Source organism: Lontra canadensis, unplaced genomic scaffold (assembly GCF_010015895.1).
Source record: "Lontra canadensis isolate GAN:19392208 unplaced genomic scaffold, GSC_riverotter_1.0 scaffold39, whole genome shotgun sequence".
Lineage (NCBI taxonomy): Eukaryota > Metazoa > Chordata > Mammalia > Carnivora > Mustelidae > Lontra > Lontra canadensis.
This window is the reverse complement of record NW_022631033.1, coordinates 1,184,940-1,210,823: the sequence shown is the minus strand read 5'-3', so window position 1 is coordinate 1,210,823 and position 25,884 is coordinate 1,184,940. Positions and strand designations below refer to the sequence as shown.

Sequence of the window (25,884 nt, the reverse complement as noted above, 5' to 3'; positions counted from 1 at the left end):
ATGTTTCCCAGGGTGCACTGGGAACCGGGGGAACATGACAAAGGTTGATACTAGACACCCACTCTGACTTTAAGTCAGGAATAAAAGCTGCGCGGTATCAACTTACAGCTCTACAAGGAGAGAATATATATTTAACGTTGCCCAGGGTGCACAGGAGCTCCAAGAGTACAGAGAGGGTAAGTTCTCAAGACAGGCTCAGCCAGAGACAAAGAGCAGGATTAAAGCGGTAATGCCAAGTGTCAAACTAAAATCATCATTTGTTAAAACATGACTTCTACATGTCATAATATACTCATGATTTTTATTTCCTCCGGTTCATTAAAAAACAGAGATGCTTCCATTTTTAGCAATTCTATGACAAACATACTGTTCTGTTTACCTCATCCGATCTCCAAGTGCTTGCCAACAAACCTTTTGCTCCTAATACCAGTTACTAAGACAGAAACACAGTTAAATCCAGAACCGGGTTTCCGTCAGGCCGGGAATGGTGCAAGATCTTAGCTCCAGGATCATGCCGGAGCACAAGGGCATTACTTGTACCAGGGCAAAGCCAGAGCAGCTCTAGATCAACGTCAAAGAGAGAACAGATTCAAAGCAATTTGTCTGCCTTAGAGGTTTTTGGTTTTGGTTTTGTTTTTGTTTTAATTCAGCAACTCTAATGCATAGATGGTTAGAATTTTCTATGTCCTGATCTTTGTGTTGGAAAACTTACACGATTTTCTGCAAAACAAGCCAACAAGCAACCAAATTCATTTGAACGTTAAGGAGCAGTGACCATCCTGCAGGATCCATCCCTTCCTAAACTACCACAGCCGTGCGTGTGCATGTTTGCACAGACACACATGTGCACACTGAACCCAACGACAACCAATGTGTCAGGCTTTAGTCCACATTGCAGAGCCTACACTTTTCTTTCTGGAAATAATTTACTGGGGCTTGTAACCGTCTCAGTAAGTTGTTGTGGGTTAATTTAAACATAAGCCCCAATCCTATGAGCACTCCATGTTCTCGCCATACTAGAGAGTGAGTGGTTTTCCTCCAGAGAGCATTTGTATAAATCCGGGCACTTTCCCCACATTGGCCACAGCACCCTAAGTCCACCATAAAGGTGGGTGGAGCCTGGAGACACAGGGAGGTGGCGCAGTGTGCAGAGGACACTCCCTGTGAGAGACCAACTGGGGCTCCATCTCTCCAGGCCTCGGAGACACGGTCCCACTGGTACAGGCCTGAGCAGGATGACACACAGCCCCTCGCATGCATGAATGCAGCCTGGGTCCCACGCACCCTCGTCGGTGGGGAAGAAGGAAGGCTCGTGTAGGTCACTGAGCTGCTCCACTCACAGGCCTGGCCTCCCACGTGGACGCTTTCCTCCGTGTTAGAAAAGCGGAAACAGGGTGAGAGCCGAGCTCTCAGAGCTGACGCAGATGAAGCCCTCTTGAGCCCCCAGCTCAAGCCTTTTTGATTTTGACTTCTACCTACAGTGTTTGCTGACACATTAGAAAAGGAAAATGTGAGTAGATAAGTAAAAAATGGGAGTAATTAAGGTGTCTTCATAGTGTCTCACTTCTTTAAAAAAGTCCCTGTGTCCCAGCTATCTTTTCCATTTAAAAAAGTAGTACTTTTTGTAGGGATCAGCTGAATTATGTCCTCAGAAAGCTGTGTCTCATTGTCTGTGTAACTGGACAGTCGGCTTTTATTGTCCCGCAGCACCAGGACAGCAGACATGAATGCCACCAGCCCGAGTGTCTCTTGCATCATCTCAAGGACAACTTCTACTTACGAACATGTTCTTCCCAAGTATCTTCTTCAAGCTACTCTAAAGGCACAATGTTACATTCATTCGTTAGTGTCTTTTCTAAATAGGATTGGAAGCACTGAGAAAAATAAATCACGGAAACATTGTTTAAATATACAAACTGTTATCCAACTATGAATACTGAGACACACAGTTCAGATGGCAGATACCCAGAAATTTCAACTAACAATACTTTTTTTGTCTATTCTATTCTTATTCCACTATGGAAGCTGTTGAGAATGTGATCGATGAAATAGAACAAACGTCTACTTCAAAAATACAAGTTCTCATGCTTAAATTTCAGGTGGAAATGGCCTTATCTGGTAGACTCTGTGCCATATAAAACTGTAGCAACATTTTGGCAAAACACAAAAAGCAAGATAAATAAAGCCATTTGCAGGTCATTAAGTCCTGGGAATTTGGTGCAGGGAGATATGCAGGCAAACAGAGATTAATGGAAATGAGAAAGGTCAAGAACGAAGAGGGACAGAGAAGATTTTTTGGCTAAAAGGGATGAAATGAACAGACACAAAAAATGGGTGAGTTGAGGATCCTTCACTTGTGTGAGAGCGGTCATTTCTTCCTGGAGTAAATCCCTTCTTTGTGCTGGTACAGAGACCAGCACCATGACGGGCACAGTCTTCTGGTGCTGGGCCTCATTATACAGATAGGCTCATTTTAATGGGCTTCTTGGAAGCAATTTAGAAAATGACCTCTAGCCACCATGAAGCCATTTGTCCCAGGGAAAGTGCACTTAACTACTTAACTGAAAAAGCCACCGAATTCACAATGTGTGTGGTCTCACCCACTGGTCTGAGGACTAGGCAATGGCAGACTTTATATAATATTGCCTGTTACCAAAAAGCCACAAACCAGTTCCAGAAAGTTTAGAATTTATGAAAAATGAGGAAGAAATCTCCTGGAGTTCTGTTATACAGATAAACACTCTTTACACCTCGGTGCTTTATCTGTGGATGGCCCTGAGGCCCTGCACACAGGCGTGCACTGTGTGGTTCCCCGCACTATTGGAAAGATTGTGACACATGAACTGACAGGCCATGCAGATTTCATCACACGGGAGACACAGGCTTCCACAGCACCTCTTCCCGCCAGACTTACAGGTGTTTCCAATTGTTTGCTTGTATAAATAAAGTTGCACAAAAAGTTGGCTTGGAAGCTTTTGCTGAAGTTTTACTTGTTTTCATAGATAGAGTCCCAGAATCAGGATGAGAAGATCACAGTGCATGGGCATTTTCACAATGATTATTAGGTATAAAGAGAATTTGTTACTAAAAAAAAAAAGTTGAATAGTTTACGAATTTTATCAGCATCATCACTGTCACTTAATGGAGTTTAAAAAAAATGCTGAACAGAAAACTAGAAATTAGAACAAAGCAAAACAGCATCAGGGATGAAGTAAACTGCCTTTTACAACCACGGAAGTAATTCATGGTTTCAGTAAAGCAAAGGAAATTACATTTATATTTTATTTTAAAATAACTTGCATTCTATAAATTAAAATAATTATGTTACACCTAAAGAATCATGTGGTTCATGAAAAGTCTGGGACTCTGGAAAAGGAAACGGAAGGATGAAGGGGAGGTGGGTTAGGGGGTGGGGAAACGGGGTGACAGGCATGAAGGAGGGCACATGATGTGATGAGTACGGGTGTTCTATGCAACTGATGAGTCACCGACCTCTGCCTCGGAACCTACTGTACTGACGCTTTCTATGTTAACTGAATGTAAATTAAAAAAAGAAAGAAAGAAATGGAAGGACGACAGGCCCGGGGTAACAGGTATTAGCTGTTACCTGTCCAAAGCTTCCTAGGACCCTCTTGTGTCAATCTCAGGTTTCTCCCAGAGCAGCTCAAAGAAAAGAGTGATAGAAACAGGACGTCTCCTATGCCTCTGGGACCCCTTCTGGCAACCAGAGTTGGGGGACAGCTTGGGGAGGGTGCTCCTGCCTCTGTCGGGCCATGGGTTTCGAGATAAGCACGTGGTGTGCTGCAGTCTTGCCCAAGGGTGACAATAAAGAGAGCTCGGAGCCGCTCAGCCCTGGAAGGTGCCTCTGTTCCCCGATGCCAGCTCAGCACTGTGGTCTGCCCTGGGCCCTGCTGGCTGCTGGCAGTTGGCGTGTGGCCACCCGCCCCGGGGCCAGGAGGACTGGGACCGTGTGACAGCAGTTCCTGAGCACCTGGCCTGATGCCATCTGGGGAGTCTGAAGGACGAGGAACCACATCAAGGTCACGATGACAGGAAAAGCCGGTGGAGAACCTGCAGTTGCCATAAACGAGGGGACAGGCGCATGTGGCTCAAACCCCAAATCTGAGAGCACGTGTGTGCTGATTGAGACTGCTAAGTCAGCACGGCTCAGATGTCACAGTCTGGTGACCAAATGGAAAAACGTTTTCTATTTCTGTATATTTGACCTCTTACTCTGTGTTGGGCATCTTGATGAGACCTTTACACACACAGTCGCATGTAACCCTGACGACACTCTGAGCTGGGTACTGCTACTGTCCCAATGTTACAGACAGAGCTCAGCAAGGCCACCTCCTGCCCTGGGTCACGGAGCATCTCTAGGGTCCCGTGACTCCAAACCCAAGCTTCCCTGACGGCTTCTGACACAGTCTAGGGACTCGTTCCTCAGACAGCCGAACACCGAATTCTGAACCGAATCGCATGGCCCCGAGCCCCAAGAATGTCCTCCAGGATGCCCCCAGGGTGCCACTAAAGGACATTTACACTGCAGGGGACATCCACAGACACGAAGGCGTCTGCCACCGGATGCTTCCCCCTCTGTCCCTGTCACCCACACCTGGTACGTCAGGGAAGGACCACACTCTGGTCCTCTCCCCTCCTCCGTGTCCATGACTCAGGAATGAGCTCCACGGTTCCCGTCCCTTCTCAACAGAACAAAATCCTCCTCCTTCAACACACACGTCAAGTGTCTCTTTTCCCTTGAGGGTTGTTTTCTTTAATCTTTGAGCTACAGTCAATCCTCCTTCCTTTACATACTCCCTAAATACCACCTGCTCTTAAGTCCTCCTATTAAATCCCTTCCTTTCTACACATGTAGATTGGGGCCCATTTTGTTTTGTTTGTTTTTGCTTTTAAATGCAGGGAAAATCAGTATCTGTTAACTAAAGGGATATAAATAAATAAATACTGTGACACAGGCAGGTGTTTTGATTTTCCCCAACTAAATATTCATGGGTCACCCTTAATTGCAAGGGAAGAGATGGGAGGGAGAGGAGAGCAGATTGACTGCAGGCTGAGAGCATGGCTGGCTCCCGTCGCGAGCAGCAGACCTCGTGGAGATCTGACCCATAGAACTGGCCAATGGAGAGGAAACCCCACAGGCGTCTGAAGGAGTGAGTGAGCGACCATCCCAGCTGAACAAGAGGAATCATGCAGGCTGTGGAATCAGAAAGAAGATTCGTGTACAGAGGAGTCAGGAACACCTAGCTCTCCCCGCCCATCCATGTCCCCCAACCCTATACTGCTCAAGGGAGACAAGTTTTTATTCATGCTGTGTCTTGACCCTGGTGTGGTGGACAGACTCTAGGTGGCCCCTGGGATCCCCATAGTCTGGTGTTTGTGCCTCTCTGGGAACCCCTGCATGTGGGCAGGGGCTGTGACTTGGCTGTAAGCAAGCCCATGCTGTCACTCCTGGGCCTGGGACATTTTAGGAGGAAAGATGTCACGCTGCTAGCAGATGCTCCAGGTTCTCTGGCTCCAGTGAGGGCTTCGAGGACATGGCAGCCATGGAATCCTACCACCATGTCCAGTGACCTTGGGAGCGACGCTCCATCAGACAGGCTGACCAGTGAGAACGCAGCCCCGGCTGACAGGTTGACGGTCGTCTTGTGGAGATTCAGTTCTGCTGCACCCAGACCCCTGACCCAGGAACTGCGACATACAAAATGGGCATCCTCTTAGGGCACTTGTTTCAGGTATTTTTTTTTAATGCAGCAATTAAAAGCTAATATCCCTAGAATTCCAACTTCCCTCCAAAGCATGTTCTTTATATACTGGTTAGGACCCGGCTTCTCTCTGATTCAGGGTTTTCAAAATGTTCCCTTTTCTTACTGATTGATGAATTCAGTTAGGGCGGCCCTTGTGTTTGTGTGCCCATGTGTTCACACAGACAAAAGCATAGCTCTTTATTGGCAGCGGGTATAAAACTTTATGAATTGAAACTCAGTTGAGGAACCTTCTACAGCAGAATCAATGAGTTGACAAACCCTGGTATCAAAATAATCAAAGGACTGTGAGGTTGGACAAAGGGCTTTTGAGATGGAGAACTTCTAATTTAAGATTACTACAGTCTGACTGTCAAACCACAGCCATGTCACATCTCTCTTATCTGTAACTGTGTGCAAGTCCCACTTAGAAAAGTACCTATTTTCCAGCCTGACTGGGATGTGGCCGACATATAACCTGTCTCGGCTCCAGCTGTGCAGCACAGCAAAGAGATGTATGCATGTACTGCACAATCACCACAACACTCACTGCCTCGCAGCTGGCTTGTTTTCTTTTTGTGATGAGAACATTTAAGATCTACTTTCTTAGGGGAACCCTCCTACACTGTTGGTGGGAATGCAAGCTGGTGCAGCCACTCTGGAAAACACCATGGAGGTTCCTCAGAAAGTTGAAAATAGAGCTACCGTACGACCCAGCAATCACACTACTGGGTATTTACCCTAAAGATACAGATGTAGTGATCCGAAGGGGCATGTGCACCTGAATGTTTGTAGCAACAATGTCCACAATAGCCAAACTATGGAGAAAACGTAGATGCCCATCAACAGATGAATGGATAAAGAAGATGTGGCATATATACAGTGGGATACTATGCAGCCATCAAAAGAAATGAAATTTTGCCATTTGCAATGACATGGTTGGAAGTAGAGGGTATTATGCTGAGCAAAATAAGACAATCAGAGAAAAACAATTATCACATGATCTCTGATATGAGGAATTTGAGAAACAAGGCAGAGGATCATAGGGAAAGGGAGGGAAAAATAAAACAACCTGCAATCAGGGAGGCAGAGAAACCATGACAGACTCTTAATCATAGGAAACAAACTGAGGGTCACTGGAGGGGTGGGAGGGATGAGGTAACGGGGTGATGGGCATTAAGGAGGGCACCTAATAATGAGCACTGGGTACTATATAGGACAATGAATCACAGACCTCTACGTCTGAAACTAATAATACATTATATGTTAATTAACTAAATGTTAAAAAATAAAAAAAAAAGGGGGAGGAAGGTTTTAAAAAATCTGCGTTCTTAGCAACTTTCAAGTATGTAATGCTGCATCATAAGCCACAATCACCATGCTGTACAGTGGACCCCCAGGACCTGCTTATCTTAAAACTGGAAGTTTGTGTGCTCTGACCAACGTCTCTCCATTTCCCTCCCCCAGCCCCTAGTAACCACCACCTACTCTCCGTCTGCGAGTCTTTCTCAGAGTCCATGTGTAACTGATATTATGTGGCACTGGTCATTCTCAACTTAGGCCACTCCATGTAATGCCCCCAAGGTCCATCCGTGTGGTCATGATGGCAGGATTTCCTTCTTTATTATGGCTGAGTCATATTCTATATATATTTTATACCTACTTGTGTGTATTTATACACGCATATAAAACATCTTTATCCATTCATCTGACAACAGACACTTAGGTGGCTTTTGTGTCTGGCCTGCCATAAATAATGCTGCCGTGAACACGGGGTGCAGACATCTTTTCAAAAGTTAGTGTTTTCATTTGCTTGGATAAATACCCAGAAATAAAATTGCTGGGTCACAGGGTAGCTCTATTTTCAACTTTCTGAGGAACCTCCGTGCTGTTTTCCAGAGTGGTTGCACCAGCTTGCATTCCCACCAACAGTGTAGGAGGGTTCCCCTTTCTCCGCATCCTCGCCAGCATCTGTCATTCCCTGACTTGTTAATTTTAGCCATTATGACTGGTGTGAGGTGGGATCTCATTGTGGTTTTGATTTGTATTTCCCTGATGCCGAGTGACGTGGAGCACTTTTTCATGTGTCTGTTGGCCATCTGGATGTCTTCTTTGTGGGGAAAAAAAAAAAAACGTCTAGGTAGGTCCTGGCTCATTTTTCAAACTGGATTGTTCGGTTCTTTTGCTGTTGAACTGTACACATTCTTCACCTATCTCGGGTGCTGGCCCTTTATCAGAGACATGGTTTTACATATTTTCTCCCATTCTTCAGGTTGCCTCATCTCTGGGTGGAGGTTTTCCTTTGCTACATGGAAGCTTTTCATTTGATGCAGACCTGCTTGTTTATTTTTGCTTTTGTGCTTGTTTTGCAAATGTCTGTAGTTAAAATTGATTCCCTGTGGTAAATAAAGTTTACTTCTTCACAACTGTTAATTTTCTGTATGTTCTTTTCCCCAGTGTGAAAAGGAAGACATCACTTCTGCGTAGTGGTCATGGGTTTATCGATGTGAAGGACGTTTCTGCATTAATAGATCTCCTCTGAGAAGACTGAAAGGAGCTCATGTTTAAATCAAATGAAAGACTGAGCCTCTTGCTGTCAAATGGATTTCCAACACATGATACATCCATCCAATGTTAAAACCGCATGTGCACAAAATGCAACACTGGACAGCTGGACCAGTGACTGGGGAGAGAGTAAGATGAAGCTTTTCTTCCCAAAACACAATCAGCTACACAGGGATCTCTTTTCTTCAATAAACACATGGTTTGACTCAAGAAATATATCATTTTTATTAAAGCCTGACTTTTATTAAAGCCTGACTTTAAAGGATTCATCAAGATACTGACAGCACTAGTAAGCAAATAAAATGGTATGAGGATCTTTTTCAGCTTTCTTCAAGTTAGCATAGGGATTTAATTGATTTGGAATTCATTTGTTCTTCCTGGCAATTATTCCTTCAGCTGACAAGGAGGGAAGTAATTGAGTATTGACCGTGTTCAGGATTATGCAGATGGGACCTGGACAGCGGAGGCTTGAGAACTTAGCTCTCTGCAGCCAAGGACCATACTGCATGCTTCTGCTCTCTGTCGCAGAACTGGAGGCTCACAGAGGGCACATCTCTTTTTTACCTCTGTATGTAAATACATAGAGAGCCTCAAGGACTAAGTGTCTCGTCCAAGGTTATTCTGCTCTTTGGTGGCAGAGAAAGAACTAGAACACTACCCTTCTCTCTCCTGTGCACCTGCTCTGCCTATGTCTTGTCCCTGTGTCAGAAAGATCACATCTCCTGCATTCTGGAACTGGAAGACGCCATTAGAAATGACTATTGACTAAGACTAATTATGAGTCATCATTGGTTTATTCTGAAGGCAACCTCGTAACCTCCCAACACCCCATCCAGAACCACGTTCAATTAACTGAGATTCAAGAGAATTTTTCTAGCACAAGGTTTTACAATCCACAACACATCTTTGTTTGACTTTGCTTCTATATTATTGGCCCTGACAGGTTGGGGAGAGGCTCACCTTAAATGAACTGAGGCAGGGGACCAGGGTTGGGAGCAAATGGACCCTGGCCACTGATCTGATGTAACCCTTGTGAGTTAGGCCTGCTGGTTCCTGCCCCTGAACTTTGCCACACCTGCACCTGCCTGGAAGGTCCCCACACACTATTCATCTACCAGGCAACACTCAGATACCTTTCACCACTAGGGTCAAGATTCATCTCTCTTGTAATCATTTTTTATAATCTACCTGCTTCCTGATGAAACTGGCCATTCCCTTTGGACACTAAAAACCTCTAACAGTATATACTTGTTTTATATGTTTCTTGATATATTGATTTCTCCATACTAAATCTCCCTGCTCTATTACTTTCTGTATCTCTAGTGCTTAGTATAAAGTCTAAAGAAAACAGGTGTCTAGATATTTGTGAAATAATAATAATAATAAATAGAGCTTCTAAACATTTGGCAAAGTGGCCGTATTTTCCCAGATGCATCTTCCCCTTCAGGATGGAAAGGATATGATATATGATATAAATCGCTCCTGTGTCCCAAAACTTCATTAAGAAATCAGCCACACTTTGAATTAACAATTGCATTTCTATGATTTCTAGAATTTGCCCTGAGGAAATAATCATGAATGAAGCTATGAATATATTCATGAAGGTATAATTTATATTAGTAAAAAGATTAGAAACAGCTTAAATTTCCATTAAAAGGGGATTAATCCAATAAATCACAGTGGGTCAACACAATGGGATAACACATAACTACTAAAAACGGTATTCAGAAGCATATTTAATGTTATGGAGTAGAGTACACAATTCTTGGCTGAGCAAAAACGCAGGTAATGCGGAAGGACGTGTGGTGTGACCCCATCAGCAAACACATCTACTTGCTGCTGAGGACGTTCCCGAAGGCCTGCTACAAAGTAGAAAGCCACGAAACGAAGGCTTCATTTTATTCATCTTCAGGAGATCAACTATAATGCTGTCTTCCAACCCAAGGTGCACAAATAATTTTTGCTGAGAGAAAAATGTATCAATTAAAGAATGCAAACAAGTTTATGTTTGTCATAAACACTACAGTCAAAGTAATGCAACAAAATTGTGCCATGAGGTGTCCGTGATGGGCTTTGTTCTATTGGCAACGTGGCCTTGCTCGGGGACGTGAGGGTGCGCTTCTGTGGAAGGGGACAGAGAGCAGACAGCCAAGTGTCAGCAACACAACCTTCGGGCTCCTGGTCCTCGGGCACGTGGCCCGCACCTGCATCAGCAAGAGAAACACGTCCAGGGCAGAATAAAGGGCCAGCGTGTGTCAACAGCTCACACGGCAATGTGAAGAGTCACGGCGATGTGACCTCAGTACCCCTCCTTCTCGGGACGCCCCAAAGCAGAGGTCTGCAGGCTCGCAGAGACGCGGCCCGTGAGCCGCCATGTGACCCGTCACGGCTCCACGTGAACCCACGCGTTAGCCCCGAGCTCTGATGCTGAACTATCACTCCTCCTCGTGTTTGGGGGGTGAAATACTGGTTGTGTGATGTTTCTTAGAAGCTGTTAGAAAGAGGTGCAACAGTCCAGGAGCCCTACAGTGCATGGTCGCTGGTCAAGTAAGTCAGCAAGTCAAGTAAGTCTGAGAACACAGCCACGCAGAGCTGGTGGCCCTGCACCGGGTCCCAGAGAAGGGCGGGTGATGGACGGCTCCTGCTTTCCTTTCCCCCAGTTACATGCAATGTTCTCTTTCGTAATAGGTCAAAATAAAGTGATCGAAATTTAAAAAAAAAACAACTAGCATCCATAAAGACCAATCGAAATTGATGAGTGCTTCTAACGAGTAATGTTGATTTTTTACCAAAACTGTATCTTCTTTTAGTCCTTACAGAGTTCTCCAGAAGTCCTTACTTTACACGGACTTTCCTGTGCTCTCCTCGTTTTGGATTGCGGACGAAGGCCCAGAAGCCCAGAACAGCAGATACGTACTCTGACCTTTTTCTTGGGAACCTACATCGGCAGAGCTTCCGTGTGCTTTTTGGCTCCGTGACCCCACAAATACCGGAGAAGGAAACCTTACTCCGATCTCATGAAAATGATGCTCTCACGACTTCCGCACGTCAGGACTTGACCTCTGACGGGGCAGCGAATCCTGGCCCTTCACCTTAGCACCACCATCCAGGCATCCCGGGAGTGCGCCGTGTGCACCTGTCCCCTCGGCACTGGAGCGCCAGCCCGTCGGCCGGTCGTCCTTTTCTTATCCCGAATGCCGTGCCTCATGCCACAAAGTGTGTTTGTGTGTTTGGTTCTCTCTGCTGTGTGACCCAGCACCGCGACCTGTGGTTGGCTCTTTGCCTTTCTGAGCCCATTTACTTAGTGCAAACTGAGGAATCTGGACCATGATCTTTAAGGGCTGCCCCCAATAAGATCATGATCCAGTTACGTAAAGGCATATGAGACCAGAACTGCGCCTGTGTGATCAGGAAGCTACGAGAGCCTGCAGTTGTAGTCAGACACCCCCAGACCCAGACCCAGTCTCTGCAGACCATGTGAGAGGGAGCAGGTAAGAAGTGGACGGGGACAGCCGCAAAGCAGACACGCAGGCATTCCGACCGCATCGCAGCAGGGAGTGCCGGCCGCGGCCGTTCCACTACCACTGCTGCCTCAAGAAGGACTCACGGAGAGTCCCTGATAGAAGTGACCTACTGAAGAAATTAAAGAAATACAGAGCTTCTCTAGGTCACTAAATTAAGAGCTAGGGAGTTCTCTGGTCTTCTCACCGTCCTGGGTGTTTGCTGTAAACTCTTAGTTTGTACTGAGCTTGGTCGTTATTTAAAAATACAGAAATGAAAACAGCTGCCTCAGAAACTCAACCAAAGACCTCACTGTATGTTTCATGTTCTTACAGACGCTGGTCGATGGCCGTGCTCCCACGCGTGCACGTGTGTGTGTGTGTGTCTTCATTCCAGGACACTTAACACTCGGGGACGAACAGGTCACTTTTCAGCTCATCTCCTACATAAATTAAAATATAGTTTAAAAGTATACTCTCCATAAATGTGGGAAAAATCCAGGGCAGCCTGAGGCGTGGTCAACAGGGCCGCCGGGCTGCGTCGCCGCAGCGGTTCTCTGAACGACGGGACGTTGACATGTGGGAGGTCGTTCCGGAATGGCTCGGGCTCCGGGCTGATGTCCGCCTCAGAAGGTCACTGATAAGCACACACCAGCTGTCCAGAGTCAGAGCGGCCTCATGGCCTCACACGAGGTACTCACCAGGACGTGCCCTGAGGGCTCCCACCAGGGAACATATCACAGACATGCCAGCCGCGGCCCTTGGACAGAACCCCACCCCTCACAGGGATTCTGTGATGAGCTTATCACCATTTAACATGCGTGTCCATCCCAGTCCCTCAAAAACAGCTTCTCAGGGGGCACCTTCACATTGGATGCAGAATTTGGGTTGAATTCACATCCAGACCAGCACTCTCAGGCAGCAAACTGGGCATCTGTGTACAGCCAGCACGCCTTCCAGAAGGCCCCTCTCCCTGCCCCGCGGCGCCCATCGGCACGCACAGCCGGCTGTGGCAGGATGCTGCTGGTCCTCTCTCTTGGTGTAAACCTAGCCAAGTGGTAGCATGTACATGTAGAGTCGTAAGACCAGACGAGCAAGGTGCCCACCTCAGCAAGGTGATAAGAATGCCCCTGCTCCTGCCACACGGGTGCCCGTCCAAGATCCTGCACACCATCACTGTGTGTGACACCGGAGTCCGGGGCCGCGCCTCATGCTCCCCAGGCAAGCACTTGGCAGGACGGTGGCCATGACGTCTCCTGACTATACAGGCCAAGGGGCCCCCCCGCTGCTGCCCTGTTATTCCTCGCCCGGGGCTCATCAGTCTTGGTGGCTGGCATGCAGGCCTGTCTCACAGCCCAGGTCGACAAGTCCCTCCCACACGCGGCCCTGGGCAGCTGACTGGAGCTATCATCCACCGATTCCCATCGTAAGCCCCGACTCTACGCAGGAATTCAGAAGAACCAAGGTCATGTCCCCGGGGTCAGGGGGTTTTGTCATGGGTCCAAGGCAGACACGACTCACAGCACTGAAGTATTCGCAAACTCCCGCTGCTTCCAGCTGCCCCGGCAAACAGGAGAGCTTCTGTTCACCCTCTCGTGGTCCTAAATGACCACAACAAATGGATGGAAATGGTGTATCCTTTTGCCCGTAAAGCACAGACGGGCACTTCCCAACGTTCTGCACAGAGTTGTGGGCTAGTCCTACACCGACGGCTCCTGGTCTGCCTGAAGGAGATGCAGGAGAAAATCCACAGGATGACCTGAGTGCCAGAGACCCTGCACACCTCAACACCATGCTTCCTGAGCCTGGTCCTCCTTCAGGTCCGGCCGGTCATTTTGTCCAGATGCCTTTCCCACGGCCAGGGCTTGACATTTGGTTAGTCCTTCCCACAAATGAAATCACTTGCTTCCTCTCCGACGTTACCAGAACGCAAAGTGAAAAATGTTATGGGAGGGGCGCCTGGGGGGGCTCAGTGGGTTGAGCATCTGCATACAGCTCAGGTCACGATCCCAGGGTCTGGGATCGAGCCCCACATCGGGCTCCCTGCTCAGTGGGGCGTCTGCTCCTCCCTCTCCCACTCCCCCTGCTTGTGTTCCCTCTCTTGCTGTCTCTCTCTGTCAAATAAATAAATAAAATATTTTTTTAAATGTTATGGGATTTTTATGCTGTGTGTGCCTTTCTTTCTCCATGAGACATCACTGGTCTGAAAGCCCTCGTCCCCTGGCTCACTGCCCTCCGCGCAGACCCTCTCCATGTACTTACCTACGTAACCTTAGGGCTTCAATGGCCAAAACCTGAAAACACAGGTGGACGGCAGAGCTGTTGGTTCAAGTTCCAGCTCTTAAACCGGGGTGTTCCCACTGCTTCTGTCATTACATTAACTGTCCTAATTCTGCCTCATGGTACCTAAATAACTATTTTAGAATTTGTGAAGACGGAGAATAACAACACAATTCTAATTTCATTACTCAGGAGCACTCAGCAGCGCGTGCATTAGGAGAGCTAGGCCAGGCACCATCATGGAACCGCTGTCAGCGCTTGGGCACGTTCCTCCTTGTTGGCTGACTTTGTTTCTCTAAGGACTACTCTTAATCATATTCCCAAGTATTCCCACCGAATCACTCCCACAGGGACTCAAATGAAATTTCCATCTTACTAGGGAGTCACTGAGCCCTTGTTTAAGACAAACCGTGACCTACAGGTCTTTCTTCTGTCACCTTATCCCTAAACCTCAACTCAAGCGCTCATGACGGCAGTGGTGCAGGGACTGACAGAAGGCCCACGCGTGTGTAAAGAGCCTCTGCTCTTCTCTCTGGTCTTCAACGGACCAGGATAACAAATCTGGCAAGTTTCTGCTCTGCAACGTTCCCTATGAGTCCGTCAGCCGGTCAGCGGAGCAGGAGCCCGAAAGCAAGATAACAGGCATCTGTACTCCTACCACACACCAGGCACTCACGCAGACACAGCAGGTGCCGTGACGCAGCCACCAGGGGAGGGCTCTGACTTTCCACTGGGGACGGGGGACTGTCAGAGCGCAGAGGAGAAAGCTGATGGCTACTTCTCCCAAGACTCCTGTCTTCTTACCCCAAAGTGCCTCCTCGTCTTATGAGCCAAGGCAGCCCCATCTAGAGATCACTCATATGTCAAGTCCGACGGCCCGGGAGAGCCGCTGTTCATAGGATATCAGTGATCATCAGCACCGCGACGGTACAGCCACCTGTCATGACTACTGCTTCAGTGCTCGGGTTTTCTTAGATGCACATCCCTGCACCTCTCCCACACCTAGAATAACACGACGGAAAACCAGAGACCGAGAGTCAACAACTGAGCAGAGACACGAGCAGTGAAATACAACACGCACTCGTGTCCCTACCCCAGACTGGGCACCGCGCCAGACACGGTCATTTTCAAGACTGCCTTGAAATGAGGGCACTATTGTACCCATTTTGTAGATGAGGACTTTGTTTCAGTTACATGATTTGTTCAAGACTGACGGGTCCTACAGGGAGAGAGCCATTGAGTTCTAATTTTGTATTCTTTAACTTATGGTCTTTTTAAACATTTTCACACATTTCATTTGTACATTTATCACTGGTTCATTTAATTGATGACTTACTACTGTTTACTCTGGGAATAGTTATTCTGCCAAAATGAAGTACCACGGACTTCATGAAGGTGTGGGGGAGGGGCGTGAGCTGGAGTCACAGGAAGTGGGTCATCCCCCATTACAACACGAAAAGTCAGTTTCCATCTGCCTTCTTTGCCGCACGTCTAATAACGTGAGATTCACCGAACAACAGGTCAACGACACACAGCGCCATGGAAACCAAACTCAGGCACACGTGCGGTACCCAGAAAAGCCCAGCCTCTTCACACGAAGCCCTCGGTGTTGGCGTCTGCCTGCGTGTGGACAGTCTGAGGTGAGAACCCTGGGCCCACAGGGCTCGCTTCTCTGATGAATCGTAAACGCTGGGATACTGGCTTCTGACTCCTGGCCCACGTCCCTTCCTACCGGACTCAGAGCGTCTGTTTCTCCCCAGAAACTCGGCAACCTTGGATGTGAGGCAGGAGTCTAGAAAGAAGACGTGTATTTCAAAACTGTTTTCTAAAGCAAAGCCAGGGATTTTGTATCTCAATGTCAACACAGTTGTGACGACGCATAATCACGCACACTGAAGTGGCCAAAGGCGTGTCCCACCTTTCTGTCGGTGCCAGCTCAGAGAGCTATGTTCCAAGCAGCCCGACTTGTGCAGCCTGAAGCCACTCTGCGGCATCCATCTGAGGGGCCCGCACCCCGTCTCCCATCGCGCTGAGACAAGCCCCTCTGACTTCCAAGCTATAAAACAACCTGTTCCACGGGGGACAGCTTCGTTTAATGGTCAGCTGCAAGCTGAGCTCCAAGGGCAAAGCGGCCTGTCGAAGTGGGGGGCGGGCGTGGAATGGGAACTCCATGGGAACGTAACAGGACAGAGGAAAACTGTTATCTGTCGCATGTTAATAGCTGAGGCCCTTCCTGCAACCTTTCCCTGGCCCAGGAACACAGATTTTAAGATTCGCCATTTCTTCCATGGGAGCCTCTCAACAGCCCCACGAAGAGACAATTATGGGTCATTTATTTTTATTTTTATTTTGTTAGAGAATAGGGCCCTAGATCCAGTTTGCTTTTGTGGGTTCAAGACCCCTGCCCGCTCCACCACAGGTTCCCTCCTGCTCTGAGAGCCCCAGCCCCTCTCTGCAGGCCCCCAGACACCTGTGCTGACTTCCAGATCCACTGCCCACGCTGGGCACCGGAGAGCAACCCGGGTGTGGGGCCCATCCACGAATTACGTGCCCGATACTCCCCTCAGAGGCCAGCGCATGAAGGTCAATGCTGTGAAAACCCCAAGTGTCTATGATTCTTCACATTGCTAACGAGATGCAACAATCAGAAAAAGCAAAATTATGAATACGTACCACTACTCATAATAAGGGCTTTCAGTGAAAACAGTTTCTCCTTTCTTTCAGCCACTTAAAAAGACATGTAATATCTAAAACCCAGTCAAACGTATGGACTACAGCACTGGAGGGTGGACGAGGGAGGTCACTGTCTTGACCTTGGGCTCAGGTCCCCTTCTCTGGGAAACATTGCAGAAAGACGCCCTCCCCAGCGGGAAGGGAGTCAGCAGCAGGGAGAAGAATGGGGAACATGGGTTTCCTCGGGAGCCCCAATTGTGCTAAACCTTTGACCACTCTCAGGCCCACAGCAGGGCCTCGCTACGGCTCTGTGGGTCACCCCCCTACCAGGAGCAGGTCTACATGGGCCATCGGCCCTGGGCACTCACTCCCCCAGAGAGAGAGAGGCTTCCTTGTCCCTAGGACGTGCTGGTACCTGCCAGTGCAGAAGACACCTCCCCAAAGCATCTCTACCATGTGTGCCAGAGGGGAGCCTAGAGCACGGGATTAGAACTCAAGGAAAATCAGTCATGAGCTGAGATCATTTAATGTCTGGGTAGACACTTGGTTATCAAGAAATAGAAGCCCTTGGCGTCTCTACCCTCCTGCAGCTTCAGGAGGTAGGACGGATTCTCTTTGGGACGCGTAATTCACGGCACACCAGCCCAAAGACATCACGTCCGGGGCGTTCCACGCCCACCTCACCAGACAGCATGGCTGACGCTGGAGTATCACAACATCGAACCCAGATCAATGTCTGATGCTGTTCCCATGCGCAGTTGCTCTCGTTAGCCCTTTCTCAGCACCGAAAAGGAGCTTGTTATGAATTCCAGGACGAACTCTGGTTTCCTCTTCCTCTACGTACTCAACCGTGTACCTTCCGTTCGTCCTTTCATCTCCCAAATAGGCTTCAGGGTGTGGCGAACAGGTGCAGGTTCAGCAACAAGAGAACAGACGGTACTTTCCCTACACACACGAAATCTCAAACCTGGTACTGAAACTGCTCCGCAGCCAGACGCCCAGGGCCTTTATTTACTGCCCGAGCACATTAATGAGGTAAAACTGCTTCCATGCTAGCTGAATGCCTGAATCTCAGACACTGGATAATCCAAAAACCTGAAATGTGCAAATTAGGGTTTACTTGTGCGTTTTATATCATTCTGCATGAATGCATAATTGCGACCGCGTCTCAGACACCGGATGGTCCACGCAACTCATCCCCATCCTCGCCCTGTTCTGTCACGTCCAGTGGCTGTGGCCTCACCCCCAGGTCTAAGTGTGGCTGACAAAACTGCCTTTGCTGGTGATGAGACCAGATATCTGGTGCTGAGTTTTATGCGTCTGGCTCAAACACACAGCTGTGACGGGTACAGGGCTGGCTGACCCCGGTATGAAGACGAGGGCAACACAGCCCCTCGGCTCACGGTACCCCATTGCAGGCCTGAGGAACCCCGCGCTCCAGGAGCATCCGTGGGGGAAGAACGTGGGAGGAGTCCAGGACAAGCTGTGACACAGGGTCTCTGATGGGAGGTCACAGGGCTCATCAGCAGCTGGGGCTTGAGCTGACTCTGCAAATCTATTCTTGGACTTGCTATTTTTTATAAAAAGTATTACATGTCCGCTCTGCTCCCAGCCGTGCAAACGCTAACGTCTGCTAAGATAACAAATGTAAGCCACTCCTGGTGTCCCTTCTGTGTTCACCTCACACACATGCACACACAGACACACAACAGACACACACAGATATACAGATACACATGAAAAACACAAAACACATGCGTACATGTACATATACCTGCACACATATGTATATGAACACAGAGAGATGTATATGTGCCCTAAACACATACACAGAGACACATATACATACGTAGACATGCACACACAGGTACGCACATATATACAGGCACAGACACACAAACACATATGTGTACATACACACATACACAGAGACACACACATATACACGTACACAGGTAGACACGTGCATGTACACACACAAATATACTGACACGCAGACACGCACACATACATGCATGGGCACATATGTGTACATGCACACACAGAGAGAGACATGTGCACACATGCACAGGCACACACACACATGTGGTCCCCATGCACTACCCCCTTTCCCGTGCCCATCACACTGCAGTAAATCCTTCTAAGTCCAGAGCGTACTCACAGAGTCCTAAGTTCTCAGATGGAGACCCAAATACGGGGCTCCCATGGCTACATGTGGGCAAAAAGGGAAGGTGTGGTGTTTACAGAAGACTGAATGTGGGGTGCAGGTGGTGGGCCGGGAGGGGCGCTGCCAGCATTGGAAATAGGAAACAATACAATCTGACGGGGGCTCTGGGAGCAGATGTTCACAGCTGGCTATAAATGCTGAGCAAGGAGGCTGGGTTCTCTTTTGGGGACCCCAGGAAGGGAAAAACAGAGAACCTCCTTCTTGCTTCACACCCTCCCCGCCAAGAGAACATGGTCCAAGTGAATCTTTGCCCATCTTGAAACCAAAAGGGTCCAGATTTCTACAAATATTTCCAATAAATCTTGGGTTGTTTGTGTAAGCACCTGCTTACACAGGTGTTTACACAATGTGCCACGTAATGCCACGTAAGCCACATGTATAAAAGAACTGTGGCCAAGCGAGCAGGTAGACTTCAGGAACTTGGCCAGAGTCCCGCAGCAGATGGCAGGCAGTGCTCCCGTCCAGGACGCCCAAACCCAAGGAGCCGCTCTGAGAGTCCTCTGCCCCCGACTGCTGTGACCGGCTCACCCAACAGGACCCTGTGCGTGAGGATAAGGGGTTTTGTAGCGGGCTCTGGGATCTGTCAGTTTCTCCCTGCAATTCTGGTTATTTTCTTGCTTTCCATATTGCAAGTCTATTCTAAAGTAGATGATGGCTTTAGCTTCTTAAAGTCAGTATTCTTTTTTCACTAAATAGTGACTTTCTTTATTTATAAAAATTCCGAGGGCATTTCCATACTGTATTTTGTGTTATCTGAGCCTTTTTTCCTTCTGTCTCTGTCTCTCCCTCTCCTTCTCTTTTATCCCACCTTACACTGAACACATGCTGTTTCCTTACCCAACCCTCCCACCGCCCCGCATCTTCTCAGCAACTTTGAGCCTTCTGGCATCTGTGTCGACGAGGAGACACCTCTGGGAGTCACTGCAGTGTAAGTAATCTGCACATTCCCTTTGGGGATATTTCAGATTATTTGTCTCTTATATTCCACAGTTTCATTTAATTGGATGTGCATATGTTTTTATTTACTTGGTTTTAGCATCAGGAGTCTTTAGATAAAAAAGGCACAACAAATTTCTTCAGTTCTAAAAAAAAAAAAAGAAAAAAAATCCCAGCCCTTCCCTCCAAGCAATGCCTGTCCTCTGTGTCCCGCAGGTCACTTATCTGCAAACACGGGCTTGTGTTGGCATGGGCCGTCCCCCATGCTTTCTCATTCATGTCTCGTATCACCCTTGGGATTTTGATGCAAAACTCTGGGTAATGTCCTCATAGCTGTCTTCTGGTTTGCTCATTCTCTGTTCAGCTCTGTCTACTCTGCTTTATGGTGGATGGACACAGTCATGAATTTAAATGACATTTCTTGGGTTTGGATATGCTGTTTGTTTTTTAATCTGTCTTTTTATCGTACTAGATAGGTATTTCGTTATGGTTTCTTTTCCTTTTAAACACCAAGGCAGTAATGCCAACGCGCTCAGCACCTGCGCAAGCTGCCATTTCTAGTGCTCGCTTAGTCTTCTGCCACACGTTCTCATCCCCTGAAATGTCTTTCTGTGGGCTATAATCTTTTATTGCCTGTTTTAGGAAAGGGGGAGTCCTACACAGTCAGAGATTCTGTAGACAATGTGTGATTTTGAGTCTGCCGCAGCCCTTGGGTTCTGATAGTGCCCTAACTGATTTGGGAACAATTTTCACATTCATTTTACCACATGGTTCCTCTGCAACACACAGGTGCTGGGAACTCAGATCTCACACCTGTGCCTCTAGTGTGCATTTCTTGCTGGTTACTTTATATTCTACCCATGACCCTGGCAATGTAACCAGCTTCCTAACTTTCTTGCTCAGTGCTTTCTAATTTTTTCCTCACATATGGGAAAACATGCTGAGATTCTGGGTTTCATTCCAGGGGCAGAGTCCCAGCACCTCCCACAGGTGCAGGGGCTCCTACATCCCATACCTGCCCGAGTGTCCCCACTTCATACCATCCCTGTGTCCCCTTCTGGGTTTTAAGTTTCAGGGGCCATTGTGGCCTTGGGTCCTGCCTTTCCTCTGGTTTGAAAGTCTTTCTTCATTCTGGGAACCTGGAGGATTGCCTTTCCATCACTCAAGCTCGGGTTTGCACCGAAAGCAACAGTGACACGCAGTTCCATGACCTCACAGTGGGAGGAACAGAACCTTCTAATGCCCTCCAGCCTGGTCTTTTAAGACCCAACAGTTTTCCTTCTTGTATCTTCCACAATATTTTCTGATTTGTATGAAAACACCAACCATTCTAAGGTCCCAGAAGACAGACTGGCTGGAATGGAACTCTGTTTTCTCTCAAAAGCCGGTTGAATTCTTCAGTTCCTAAGCAACACTAATTTTTTCTAGAGTGCCTGGCACATGTTGAGAACTTAATAAATGCTGGTTATCTACCACAAACCTCCAAGAATAGCAAACAGAAAAGACCATTTTTATCCAAAGCATGTAATTAACAAGGTCTGATCTCCCAACAAGAGGGGGCAGCAGCTGGAGGTGAGGCACTGACGCCCTCTGCTTCTGTGAAAGCAGAGGTGGGGCTGAAAGGCTTCTTCCCAAACCCAATATGCCCAAGCTTTGAAAAAGCAGCCTTCCTAATCTTCCCCAACTGCTGAGAGATCTTAACATCTCAGGATGGTACCTACTCAGTGAAGGAGACAAACAGTGTGGAAGTTGTACCTCGTTTAGATTCATTTGTGAGGAAAATCTTCAAAAGCTGTATTAAAAAAATCAGGAACACAATGCTAGTAAATACAGGAAACATTTGCCACTTTTTTTCTCACTCGTGAGTGAGGAAGAGAAGAGGTAGCTGGGGTTCCTTCTGCTTGTAGTGATACGTACGAGTGTGCCCCAAATTCTAAGAGCGGTATGCAACTTGTGTCCAGAACGATCAAAGAAAAAACCAAAACCAAACCAAAACACATTTAAAATGAAAGTCTCTTATCTTGACCTTTTTGTGATTTTTTTGAACCTGAATTTTGTTTTGCCATCAGGATTTCAACAAATATCATTTTCCAAATACTCCCAATATATGTTGATGCCTTCATAAATAGACGATTTTTTTCTGAAGTTATAATCTCCAGGCATCTATCACAAAAATTCTTTCATGCTAAAATCCATCCTAATATTTTTGTAGCATTACTCTTTTGTAGCAAATTTATATTATAATAGCTTATTTTTTTAAGATTGTTTTAAATTTTTTTATTTATTCATTTGACGGACAGAGATCACAAGTAGGCAGAGAGGCAGGCAGAGAGAGAGGAAGGGAAGCAGTTCCCTGCTGAGCAGAGAGCCTGATATGGGACTCGATCCCAGGACCCTGGGACCATGACCTGGTCTGAAGGCAGAGGCTTAACCCACTGAGCCACCCAGGCGCCCCTATAATAGCTTATTTTATTCCTTCGTTTTAACTGGGTTAAATCACATAGATGTAAGACATTGTTATTACCCTGTAGAGGATCTCAGTTAAGTTTTCTAAACCTTCCAGGCACCATCGTCTGTCTTCCCACATTAGCAAATCTATTGGCTGGGAGGGCAACTCAAACCATAAAAACGTTCACAAATAGGCATATCCATGAACAGACATCTGTGGTTCTACCACAACACTCCCTGTGGTCTACTTAAAAAGCAAGTGCTGTCATGTACCTGCCAATAAAGTTTGAAAAGGTTCATACACTCTTAAATTATTTTCCTGTATTAAATTGATACACGTGAAACCTCCCGAGATCCTTGCAGTGTCGAGATAAACCAGCTAAGTGATCTTGTCGCTAGACAGTATCGTCTGGAAGACAAGAACCACAAAGAACACGACACACACTGAGGCGGTCTCACGTGAAGTCGTGCAGCAAACCACTGAAATGAGAGGTCTTCGTAGATTTTAAACTGTTGGTTTTTCTCATCTCCAGGCTGGCAGAGCACTTTGCTGAGTGCGTCCCTGCCACTGGCAGGTGAGTCTGTCTGAGCAACAAGCTCTTCCCCCTGGAGCCCCGCCCCTTTCAGAGGTACCGTCTGTACATTCTTGGGGGGGAGAAAGACACCAATAAGTAGCCACAAACTCCATTAAACATTTTTCTCTCAAAATCACGGTCATCCAGATGTAAGAACCCATGCAAGGTGGGAAGCGTCAGCAAACCCTCACATGGAAACCGCCGTCTACACGTTCGGTGCAATTACACATTCACGTTCTCTGCAAAACACGCCACGCCTCGCCCACGCCTCTGCAGGGTCCTCGCTCGGAGCACGCTGAGGTCTCCAGCACCCCATAAACTCTGCTCCTCCGCTCGCGGCTTGACGGAGATCATCATTTGAGACAATGCTAATTATTCAGTCTGCACCCAAAGACCTAGCTCCCTCCCAGAGAACGGATCATTAAAATGCAAATAGGGGTTTCCCACTTCACTGGTTTGGCAGAGAAAGACTGTTAACAGCTTTCTGACAAGAAAGAGAGAAGCTTAATGAGTTGATGCCTTAACCTTGCGGATGGAATGAGCACAAGGCACGGGGATCTGAGCCTGCATTGTGCAACGGCCTCCGGCTCTGATCCTTTCTGTGCCGTGGCCTTTATGAGTTAACTGATGGAAGCTGCTGGAGAAATTACTGAACAAAAAAACTGATTTCAGATTCCACTCAATGCACCCAGGCAGCTCTCACTTAGACTAATTACTTAAATGATTTAAAAGTGTATGAATATGCATGGTAGTGCTTTTCAAAAAATAAAGCCCAGCTGAGACCACGCCATCAAATTTTTCCTGCCTTCCTCTGATTTGGAGCAACAACACTTGCATATCTGAAAGCACTGGGCTGGCCGCAGAGCCTCAGACCAAGGTGGAAAAGAGACGGCCTGCAAACACGGCCTTGGCCGCCCCGACGCCCACGAGCCCCTCGGCATGGACAGCCAGGACAGTTCTCTGCCTGAGTAAAGCGTGCTGTACATGTCTGCGTCTTGGTCTGCCCCCGGAACAAGGAGGGGTACTGCTCTCCCTCTTCTCTGACATTTTCCCACCTTTGGTGTGGGGCTGATTCTCTGGGATGTGGATGCTGAGCAAGAGCAGGTCCCTGGGGGCCATGCTGGCCACTATCCAGGACAGGCGGATGCAGGGATGACATCTGACAGGGTGGGGCTGGAGGCTCAGGACCTGGGTTGGGGGTGCTCCAAGGGGTGGGGGTATGCAGCCCTGCCCCCGCGTGGATGGAGGTCAGTGGCGGGGGTCCCACCACGGGTGTGACTGCAGGAACACACAAACGCCTGTCCCTGAGCGAGAACTCCCCAGGTAACACCACCTCGATTCATCCCACAGCCTCACCCAACCGCACAGGCCATACTGATTTGTTGGAACCTTATCTGCCCTCTCAGGACGGCGTGGAGCAGCAGACAGTTAAGACCCAGACTCCACACGACACACACACACTCTGCAGACAGCACACTCTTGTGAACAGGCAGGCGGGAAAGCGGGACGCCATGGGGTTCAGGCACAAGGCAGCGGGCTCTGGCATTTCTCCGGGACCTGAGCGCACTGAAGACTCCAGCAGAAAGCACGTGTGGGCACAGCAGAGACGACTGCACAGGACAGCAGCGCAGGAGGTGCACCGTCCCGGTGTGCGACAGACATGGAAGATACCACAACAATAAAGAACAAGACACCCCAATGCCCGGAGGACACACACAGGCTGGAGAACTCCGCGAGCATCCCAAACCCTCCGGGTCAGGAGGCTGCTGCAAGCCTTCCCAGCGGCCTCCACTCCCAGACCCTGGGAATCCCGGAGTCTCGTCTCTCCTGCAGCCCGCACGGTGCGAGTTACTGTGCTTTGCCGCGGCCGTGTCAATGCACGGTGTGGTCCGCACACGTCACAGTGAGAAGGGCGAGGACTTAGTCACCCACAGTACAAGCAACAGTGTTTGATGGAATGTCTAGGTCACCCCAATAGTCACCTTCTCTCTCATCTTATGGGTACAGATCTCTGGGGGAATGCGATGACATCCGTGTGGCACGGTGCACACACTAGCCATTCACATTTGGGCATCCTGGGATCCTGTCCTCCAGAAGCCATCACTCCCTGCTGGGGCGAGGCCAGGAGCTGGTTGCTTGGACGCCGAAAATCAAAACTCAGATGAATTCAGAGCCCCCGTTAATGGAGGTTACGTCCTAACCACATGCCTTCATCTTCCCTATTGTGATTCTGAGAAATAGGACAGATTTTGGGTCTCACTCCTCTGGAATATAGTTAAATCATTCAGGAGCTCTACTTCTCACAGTATCTCAGACGCATGGATTCTGAGCTACCGTGCATTGTCTAATGTCACCAATGACCAGCACGGTTCCTGCTATGTCCCTCGGATTTGCACATTAATAATACAGGAGGTTTTCCAAGGTCTTATTTCATACAGGGTCTGTCAGCACTTTGACTAATACATTTAAAGCCAAGAAATACATATTTTTAATGTCACCATTTATTACCTGGAGCAACCTGATTAAAATTTCTAAATCCAAAACAAAAAGGAAAGGGTTGTAATTTGGTTGTGATTCAAGGTTCCTCTAGCGATGATCCCGTCTTGCCTAAAGCTCACCACGCATACCACACAGACGGTTTCACCCGCTTTCCATCAAACACCACAAAGATGCGCACTCGGACCCGCCTGCCGCCATCGTCCCCCTGGAGCCCCCGTCGTGCCCACGAGAGGCAGCACACTCACCTTCCGGCTCCCCGCAGAGGGTGCACTGGGACTCTGCAAACAGAAAGAGAGAGAGGCCGTTACTAAGGGGTCTCGGTGTATGGCTGCAGACCTCACCCCAGCGGCTGGAGGGACAGGGTGCCGACTGCCACTGTCCACCCGCCCCATGGACACAGCGGCCCTCTAGGTACTCGG

General features: G+C 48.1%; 1 protein-coding gene across 2 annotated transcripts in view; it reads right to left on the bottom strand.

Moving 5' to 3' along the window:
- DLGAP2 (DLG associated protein 2) overlaps positions 1-25,884 on the bottom strand; it is a 707,896-nt gene that overhangs the window by 311,237 nt on the left and 370,775 nt on the right. For both annotated transcript variants that reach the window (XM_032869809.1, XM_032869810.1), the window contains one exon: positions 25,711-25,743. In XM_032869809.1, coding sequence (XP_032725700.1) covers positions 25,711-25,743 — 33 coding nt within the window. The remainder of the gene's footprint in view (positions 1-25,710; positions 25,744-25,884) is intronic.